The sequence below is a fragment of the Artemia franciscana genome, chromosome 4, assembly GCF_032884065.1.
Source record: "Artemia franciscana chromosome 4, ASM3288406v1, whole genome shotgun sequence".
In the NCBI taxonomy this organism is placed as follows: domain Eukaryota; kingdom Metazoa; phylum Arthropoda; class Branchiopoda; order Anostraca; family Artemiidae; genus Artemia; species Artemia franciscana.
In genome coordinates, this window is record NC_088866.1 from 14,432,636 (window position 1) to 14,442,900 (window position 10,265).

Consider the following 10,265-nt stretch of genomic DNA (forward strand, 5'->3'; position numbering starts at 1 on the left):
TTGAAAATCAATGGTTTTTTTAACAGGTTCATATTACGATTAGACATGATATGTTGGTAATGAGGTTGATATAGACAATTAGAAATGATTTCTACGTAAATTGGACAGGTTATTAGCAACTGGTCCTGTCAAGCGCTTTCTTTTGGAAGGGTGCCATATGACAATAGGTTGTTATATTGATAAAAATTTCAATCAAGTCCAAATCTTGTTTGGTATTAACAAAATCTTGTCTAATATTATCAAAAATCTCGGAATACATTACGAAATCTCACCTGATATAACGAGAGTCTTCTATTGCATTATCGAAACCTTACGTAGTATTATCAACTCATAAACTCACAAAGACAGGCAGAGAGACAAGCAAACAGACATTGAGACACACAAGCACAGAGAGCGACAGAGGCAAAACAAATACAGACACAAGAACACAAAAAGACAGACACGGAGACTAGCTAACACCCGCTTAGACACACAAGCAGAGAGGGAAAGAGAGGGAGAGAGAGAGAAAGAGAAAGAGGGAGAGGGAGAGAGAGAGAGAGAGAGAGAGAGAGAGAGAGAGAGAGAGAGAGAGAGAGAGAGAGAGAGAGAGAGAGAGAGAGACAGACAGAGACAGAGAGAGAAAAATATACATACTAATCCACAAATTCAGATACACAGGCAAAGAGAGAGGGAAAGAGAGAGAGAGAGAGAGAGAGAGAGAGAGAGAGAGAGAGAGAGAGAGAGAGAGAGAGAGAGAAAGAAACATACACACAAATACACAGATTCGGACACACTAAAATACTAAGATAGACACTGAGACAAGCAAACACCTGCTCAGAAACACAGAGAGAGATAGAGAGAGAGAGAGAGGGAGAGGGAGAGAAAAAAACATATACAAACACATAGAGTCAGACACGGAAACACACCAAGACAGATTCAGAGACAAGCAAACACCAACTCAAACACATAGACAGAGAGAGAGAGAGAGAGAGAGAGAGAGAGAGAGAGAGAGAGAGAGAGAGAGAGAGAGAGAAGCAAACAGCAACTCAGACACACAGGCAGAGAGAGAGAGAGAGAGAGAGAGAGAGAGAGAGAGAGAGAGAGAGAGAGAAAGAGACAAGCAAACAGCAACTCAGACACACAGGCAGTGAGAGAGAGAGAGAGAGAGAGAGAGAGAGAGAGAGAGAGAGAGAGAGAGAGAGAGAGAGAGAACGCATACAATCACACAAAGCCAGACACACAAACACACGAAGACAGACATAGAGATATGCAAACACCCGCTAAGACAAACAAGGACAGAGCTTTAGTCCCTAAATAGTTTAATTAGGTTTAAATTAAACCTAATTTAAAAGTAATTAACTTAATGTGATCTTACCTCACGCTCATGTGTCGCTTGTGTATTTGCGTGTCTGAATCGGTGTGTTTGCTTGTCTATGTGTCTGTCATTGTGTGTTTGTGTCACACTGCGTTTGTATGGGTTTTTCTCTCTCTCTCTCTGTGCTTGTGTGTTTGAGCGGTTGTTTGTTTGTCTCTATGTCTCTTTGCGTGTCTGACACTGTGTCTTTGCATGTGTGTGGCTGTTTGATTGTTTCTCTCTCTCTCTCTGTCCTTGTGTGTCTGAGTTGGTGTTTGCATGGCTCTGTGTCTGTCTTTGTGTGTTAGTATGTCTGACTCTGTGTGATTGTATGTGCTTCTTCTCTCTCTCTCTCTCTGTGCCTGTGTGTCTGAGCGGCTGTTTGCTTTTATCTTTCTCTGTTTCTGAGTCTCTGTATCTTTCTTTGTGTGATTATGGGTCTGACTCTGTGGGTTTGTATGTGCGCGGCTGTTTGCCTGTCTCTCTTTCTTTCTTTGTGCCTGTGTGTCTGATAGGGTTTTTGTATTTCTCTGTATCTATATTTGTGTGTTTGTGTCTCTGACTTTGTTTGATTGTACGTGTTTCTCTCTCTCTCTCTCTCTCTGTTCCTGAGTGTCTCGGCGACTGTTTGCTAGTCTTTCTCTCTTTCTGTGCCTATGTGTCTGAGCGGGTATTTTTTTTTTGTTTCGTTGTCTGTCTTTGTGTGTTTGTGTGTCTGACTCTGTGTGTTTGTAGGTGTTTTTGTCTCTCTCTTACTCTTTCCCTCTATCTCATCCTCAGTGCCTGTGTTCCAGAGCGGTTGTTTGCTTGTATCTCTCTGTGCCTATCTGTCTGACCGGTTGTTTGCACCTATTTCTCTCTCCCTCCCTCTCTGTGCCTGTGAGTCTGAGCAGCTTTTTGCTCTCTCTCTCTCTCTCTCTCTCTCTTGAAATCATTTCATACTACATATGTCAACCTCATTACAAACATATCATGTCTAATTCTAATATGAGCCTGTTAAAAAAACCTTCCATTTCCAAAATCAATGAAGGTTTCGTAGGGTAAATTCCTTTATTCGAGCTTGTTTCTACCATGGTCTCCTTCCAAAATATTCACTTGACGTAACCATTTGCTATTAACCTGTCAAATTTAAGCAGACATCATTTCAAATTGTCTATGTCAACCTCATTATCCTCATATCATGTCCAATTCTAATGTACACCTGTTAAAAATCCCGTATCATAACACCAAAATGCAAAAAACATTTTTATTGAAACAATATTACACGTTATTACTATTATTGAACAATTTTGGACATTTTGAATCTGTTCCATAAAATTATTCATCATGTTCTTTCTTGATAGTGTAGCTATTCTCTTCTCTTAGTTCATAACCAGTATAATTCATTTAGATCCAGTAGAATTCATCATTTTGAGTCATACACAATTTTAAATGTGGAGTCACCTAAAGGCACAATATACGTTTTGACTGATATTATTGAGTGCATTGAGTGTATCTGTTGGTATATTATCAATGGTACTAATAATGTTCACACGCGCTTTGTTTTTCATCGATTTATCTTTATATTCCTTGGTGATACTATCTGTTAACGTCCATTTTATTTTGCCTACGACTTCACTGTCTATTAACATATTAATTTTACACAGGTAACAGTTCCGGCACTTAGACAAGATATGGTCTATGATATTGGTAGAGTAGTACGCCTGTCTTATTCTGAGCTTCCTTTGAATGCTGGTTGAATACCCGAAAGCTGGTGATAGGGTTTATCACTGGGTAACAGGTTACCACAAGTACTAGCAAGAAGTTTCCCCTCATCATCGACTATTGTTTTTTATCCTTGCATTTACTTTGAGTTTTATTATCTCTCTAAATGTTACTTTCGCATATCCACCATCTGTACTGATGAATTTTTTCGAAAAGAAGATTAGAAATCTAATCTCTCACTGTCATGACAGTGTATGCATATGTTTACAATATTGTCACGACTTCTACTTGTTTCGCAGTTCAAATATTTGTCTTTGTCAGCATTCAACGCAATGATAACTTTATCATATGCACACACTTTCTTGGAATGTTGCATCTTCACTTTTTTTAAATATGATGTAAGTGTTTATCCCCCAGTGCAAAATTAATACTGAACTACAACATAATAAACCAACTACTGCCGATGACCAACCATGGAGTACCATGGGGGTTGCCGCATTAACTATTAGAAACATAAAAAAGTAATTCAATGAAATATTCTTATTGAAATAATGGCACGTACAATACTACACATTTGTATAAAAAATTCATATTGGCGTTATGAAGTATTCCACAAGCTTTTATCATACTTATTTGTTATAGATATTTTATAAGTTATAGATATTATAGATATGTTATAGATATTATAGAATACTTGTTATAGAAAACAATATTTGCAACGACATTTTTTTGGTCTTAGTATTTTTTTTTTATTTCTATGTTGTTAAAATTCTATTCTTGGTACCTTTTAATAAAATACATTCAAAATACCACTTCATAAAGTTGAAAATTTCTAAGTAAAAAAAAAAACCTGAAATAACTTTTAAGTTAAAAAAATCCAAGTTACAAAAATTAATTAAAAAAGGGAGGGGAAAAAGTTGGGGGGGCAGGTATTGGGGACTATTGAAAGTGGAAAATGGATCACCATAAGCTCTCCTTAAGAAAATGCCATAACAATTGATTTATTGGAGACAAAAGTTCGCCGGTTTACTCTACCCAAGCACGTCATAAGAAAAAAGGACTATCAGACCTGTCACTTTTTGATTCATTAAAATTCGGTTCGTATTATAAAATGCATATCTTAAGTAGTGCGACCTAAGTATACAAACTGGCCATTTCTCTTATTCAGCGAAGGTTGAATATATGTTAATCATGTTCTGACAGGAATATGCTAATGAGATGCCCCGTCTGTAATATGCTAATGAGGTTTAGGGTATATGCAAATGAGGTTTAATGTATATGCAAATGAAGATTAGGGTATATGCAAAAGTTAACCCTTTATGTAAGCTCTGGACCAATTTACCCCATACTACTCATACATTTTATATTCGCTTAATTTTTTTCAAACTTTGACGTGTTTCCCAATGTAACTCTTGGAATTTTCAGTAGAAAACCCTGAGTTTCAAAATTTGAGTCTCAGCCTTGACCAACAAAATATAAATGGCTGATTGAAATTTTTTTCTGAAAATTCCCATGGAAATATTAACAATTTGTAATTTGGTCACCTAACACATTATTTCGTTTCTTAGGCTTGGATCCTCTAAACTACCTATTGGACTATACTGTTATTTCACGCTACAGAAAGACCGTCTTTGAAACTGTTTACGAATCTTTAGCGAAATTGGATGGATTACATTTTGAGGTAAATAATTTTTTTGCACAAGGTTTATTTTTTTTTTCTCTCTTCGTAAGTTCAGAATGGTAAGGTCTTGATGTAGATCAAAACCAAACTACAATGCAGACGCTTGTAAAAAAAAAAGTTTCTTGTAACAAATTTTTGAGCGTAAAAGAATAAAACTAAATATTCCCCGAGCTTGCCCTCCAGCATTGGATTATAATGGAAGTTAGGGAAGGTAAAATAAATATAGTAAAAATAAACCAAAATTTCAAGCATTTCCGAGTTAAAAGTAAGACTTTATTTGAAAAAAAATTCTATAAACAATTTAGTTTCCAAACAATATGATGGCAATTGACCTAGCACCAACAGTTTAATTACCTATTGCCGCTTGGGTACATGGCACAGCGCCACCTGTCCCACTACTGATAGTACTAGGGTATGGTATCGTGGTTGATATGGTCCACGGCCTCTTACGGACTATTCTACTACCAACATTCGTAATATAATAAACTGCCAGGGTCAGTCCTGGAGCCGCTAGTGTAAGTCCTCTGGTACCACGGTGCAACGATAAACTATGACACACCAAGGATTTTACGATTTCTGCCCTTGCTGATTTCCATGTTGTGATTATGCCAAAGCTATAAGCAATAGGGGTACGACAATTTAATACCTCTGGAGGGGGGGGGGTTAAATGCCACAATATTTGGCCCAGGATCTTGCTATAAGAGCCCAAGTCATCAAGCTTAAAATTTATTTTCTAAAACTCTTACTTTCCTTCAGGAAAGATATCTCAAATATTACCAGACTATGTCCCTGTACCAACCTATACCCTCTCTTTCTAGATTCGAGACTATACCTAAACTAGTCAAAAAAAAAGTCGAAAATAGAAACAATAAGCTTTTTTCTTTTCAAATCAGATCTCACTAAAGGACTGAAACTAAATTTGCTTCCAAAGTACAAAAATAAAAACTGCAACGAGGCACAGCTCATTGAGATCCTAACCCTCAAAGCGTGCGACGTACGTGTCATCCTCAATGTACAGAATAATTCTTCTCCCCCCTTCCTCCAGTCACATTCCACCCATATATATCCGTTTAAAAATGCTTTTTAGTTTAGGATGACTCATCCTAACTATGTAGTTTCTTTTCAAAACTAATTAGCTAGTCTGCGAGAAATTGCCTAAAATATTATGCGAAAAGGGAAAGCCAAAGATTACAAAGTAAAAAGAAAGAGGGAGGGTTGAAACAGAGAGTTCCACAAAAGGGAATAACCTTTAAAAGGAAAACAACAAAAAAAGGATATTTACCTGGTAATCATGGCCAAAGACCCTTTTAGATCGCACAAATAGATTAAACAGTTATTATTATTATGGAAAGGGTCACCGAATGAGTCGAGTCTCAGGCCATTAGGGTCTATTGACATCAAACCCCAAAATCCGTTTTAATAATGTGAATGAGTGGGGTTAGTGTTTAGTTTTGCCAACCCTATCAAAACTTTTCCCGCTGTTGGTCATCACCTTCCTTAACTATGTTCTTCAATTTAATATCCATTTTATCAGATGCCCCCAACCAGTATGGTACCTAGTCCCGACTGGAATACACAGCAACAATTGGAAATGGCTACAGAGCTGGAAATCTTTCAGTGGACATAAATGATGAATTAGGTAGTCTACCAATGAAAAACATTTGAATAATAATAATAATAATGAAAAGGTGTTCTTTGATCAGGAACGTAGCTGAGGCATTTTTACTGGGGAAGGGGGCAAGAGGAGGTCCACGTCCGCGGATTCAATGGACATGGATATTCTTATGAGGAAAGCAGTAACGGTTCTGGCTTCTCTCGCACCCGGGGCAAAATCTTGATAAGGTAAAATTAAAAAAAAAATCTTTTATTAACATAATTTTCCTTTACTAGCAAAATATTCCATTAATTTAAATCTGACTTGTCTTACTTTATATGGGAAAAGATATGGGGAAAACGACAATTTCGGATACGAATTTGCTTCTAGGCTACTTACTACAAACCACGCCCTCTACTTTAATAAAAACAAAATTTCGAAATTACAAAACGATTGTAATGTCAGATTGTTTATTTGAAATTTACGCCCTTAAAATTTACCCGGGGCTAGTGCCTCCCTCTACCCACATAAAATCACCTCTGGGGGACGGGGGGAAAGGTGATAAAACTTTTGTGAATAACACAAGCCTAAATGTGTCTTATAATGTCTGAATATTCTGCTGATTTTGTTCTGAATTTCCTCCCGTTAGTTGAAGGGAAAATCAAGTCTCTTTCCTGAAAGGGGCCATCACAAATAAGACCCAAAGCTGAGTCTGGACCATTAATTGGATCATTGTTGTTAATTAATTTGGTCAAAGTTGAGCTGCTTTCACTGTTCAGATTGTCTTCAATTTGTGTTATTGTGTTACTATAAGAAGAGGTAGATGGGAATCAAATCCCCTTTCAGTGCCTTCTTCTTACTGTTCCGCTTTCGATCGCTTTTTTACAGTTGGTTCTAAGCCAGTAAACTTAGTAAAATTAATGTAATTATATTTTTAACAATCATATAAAACACATAAAAGTTAAGAGCTAGGCAGAGCTGGTTGTTACGGAGCTTTTAAGGAGCCGAAAGTTTGAACATCTTATATCGTTCGCTAAGCCCACGGACGCGTTTATTCTAAATTAATAATTTACAGAATATATAGCAGTCCCCCTGAAAACGTAAGTATACTTCCCAATAACCCATACTATATGTAATCAATGGGCAAAGTTCATAGCTTTCAGCCCTTCCCCCGGGGACTGTGGGGGATTAAGTCGTCCTCAAAGATACAGTTATCAAATTACTTGACTATGCTGAACAAAATGCCTATCTTGAAACTTTGATCCGATGAGGTTGGGAAAAAATGAGCATGGGAGGGGCCTAGTTGCCCTCCAACTTTTTTGGTCACTTAAAAAGGGCGGTAGAACTTTTGATTTCTGTTAGAATAAGCCCTCTCACGACACTCTAGGATCACTGGATTGATACGATAACCCCTGGGAAAAAACAGATAAACAAATAAACACGCCGCATCCGTGAACTTTCTTCTGGCAAAAAATACAAAATTCCAAATCAGCGTAAAAATTTCAATTTAAAATCAGCGTAAAAATCCGATTCATTTGATGTATATATTGGTATCAAAATTACGTTTTTTATCAGCATTAAAATTTAATTATTTTGATGCAATCATTGTTATAAAAATTTCGTTTTTTAGAGTTTCGGTTACTATTTTGCCGGGTCACTCCTCACTACAGTTCGTTACCACGAACTATTTGATTACTTTTAGCACAAAAATATGGATCTGAGATTTATGCGCGTTAAATATTTCAAAAGTTTTTGACTCAGTGTGTCATATCCAATTATGGCATTCTCTTACCCAGTTTGGAGTGGATTCATCTGTTATATTTGTTCTTCTTTTTTGATACGCTAATTTTTGTGTTCGACTTCGGTCAGGAAATACCTTTTTTGGTAATATCCGTATTTTTCTGGACTTAGACAGGAGGAGGGGGGGGGGTTCCCCATAGGTTCTAATTGTTATTTATATCCTGTGTTTTTCTAATATTCTTCCGTCGTATTTTACGGCCCTAACCAATTTGTCTTATATTGAATATGCCGATTATCTATTACTTAATAGCCGTTCAAAGTCTAGCTTAGTCAAGTTGTCTCAGTTTGTTTGTAAGCAGTTTGAAAAAATTGGCCTAGCGCTTAGAGCTGAAAAGACTGAATATTTTAGTTTTTAGTGTCAAACACCAAAGTAGTGGTCTGATTTCTGTTTGCTAGTTTCTGTGTTGCGCTGGCTTGGGGCCAGTATTTGCTCCTCTGGATCAGCTATCCAGTCTAGTACACTTAAAACAGGTTATGCTAAAATTATCCCAAATCATGGCCGTTATTTTCGTATGGCCTAACTTAGCTTATTGTGATCAGTCCATTTTTTTTTCTGTTTCCATTTTTTTTAATACTAGTGACATGCAGTACATTAGAGCATTGTATTTCTGTTACTGCACATTCCTTTTATATGTGACTCGTTGGCCTAGGAGCCAAAACGTTATTCGAATATTTATTGTCACTCATATATTGATATCCTATAATAAGTTGGATACCAAGTAAAATGAAGAGACTTGCATGCACTTAGGTTCTTTAAATCTTCTTGTGCGATTATTTTGATATGCTTTGTAGATTTTTATATTTAATACTGTTTTATACATGTTTCTTGTGTTTCCGGTTTCTTTTTATTTTCTTTTGTTACATCCACTTTATTACAATTTTAGTGGGTCAAAAATAAATTAAATAAATCCACTCTACCCATAACTTACTGTACTTATGAGTAATGTGGAGGCAAGGTACATCTATACTTCCTTGAAGGGACATGTCATATCTATTTGCTGGCATTCCAGCAAGGAAGATTAGTTACTGACCTCTTGAGGTAGCACAGTCAGTAAGTTCCATCTTGGAGTCTAGAAAACTCTTAGATTCGACAAGATAAATTACTAAGCCCTGGTCCAACGGGTTGGACTGCCGATCTCTTGATTTACTATTGTTATGTATTTTCAGGACTTGCATGAGGCTATTTCCAACTCCACGGGAATTCAGCTGAGAGAAATTGATATCAACTGGGTTAAGTCTACCTTAGCATTAACCAAACCGTTATTACTACGAGAATTTGAAGTTGTTTCTGTTTTAGTAGAGAGAGTGTTTCAAAATAACGGGGCGCGGAAAAGAAGTGAACTTGAAGAAGCCGACTTTTTTCAAATTAGTCTTAGAGCCAGTATGCTAGGTCTTAGTCCTAAACTTCAAGAATTATTCCAACGGATTTCAGCTGAGCATTCTCCTTAAACAGATTTCATAACTCGTATAAAAAAAAAGACTTTACGGGCATGTCTAGTTCTTCTTTTGTAGTATCTGCAATGCTTTGGCAAAAAAAAAAATCGAATGAACTGCTCTTGCTTACATGATTAGTCCATTGGAATAGCGTTAGTAATCGCGTTATTATCAGGAGGAGTTTTCTTTAGACATTGGAGTGTTTTCTGTCAAATCCATAATATGCTTTTTGAGTGGTTTGATGGAAATAAATATGAAGTTTCAAGAAATAAACTAGAGGAGAAATAGTCAGAGGAGGGTAGAAGACATTCCTTAAAATATTTTTGTCTGACGCTTCGCCGCCTGTCCCCGGCACGGCTACGTGGCAGACTTTTAAATATTGATTCGCTCTGTCGCTTGTCTTCTAGCCGCAGACGATGTGAACTTCTTGATGTCATAGTGTCACCATACGTTCGGTACAACCATCTTGGTGAAAATACCGTTTATTCCTTAAAGTTATGACACATTTAGATCGTTTTTGTGGCCAGAAATGTCAATATGCCAGCTTGAAGAAAAAACAGCTGTGCAATTGATTTCGAGGAAAAAACTACAAATGTAAATGAACTATTATTAATCGTTTAGATAATGCAAAAATACATATAATTCTATAAATAAGACGTTTTGTTGGCAGCTGTCAGGGCTTCCTTCCGCACAGCATTCTATGTAGGTCGTTCATTTTC

General features: G+C 36.7%; 1 protein-coding gene across 1 annotated transcript in view; it reads left to right on the forward strand.

The window, feature by feature from the left end:
• Nucleotides 1–9,892, forward strand: part of LOC136025705 (uncharacterized) — a 51,822-nt gene extending 41,930 nt beyond the window's left edge. The window contains exons 8-9 of the mRNA XM_065701687.1: nucleotides 4,606–4,718; nucleotides 9,280–9,892. Of these exons, the coding sequence (XP_065557759.1) occupies nucleotides 4,606–4,718; nucleotides 9,280–9,561 (395 nt within the window). The 3' untranslated portion in view covers nucleotides 9,562–9,892. The remainder of the gene's footprint in view (nucleotides 1–4,605; nucleotides 4,719–9,279) is intronic.
• The last annotated feature ends 373 nt before the right edge of the window (nucleotides 9,893–10,265 follow it).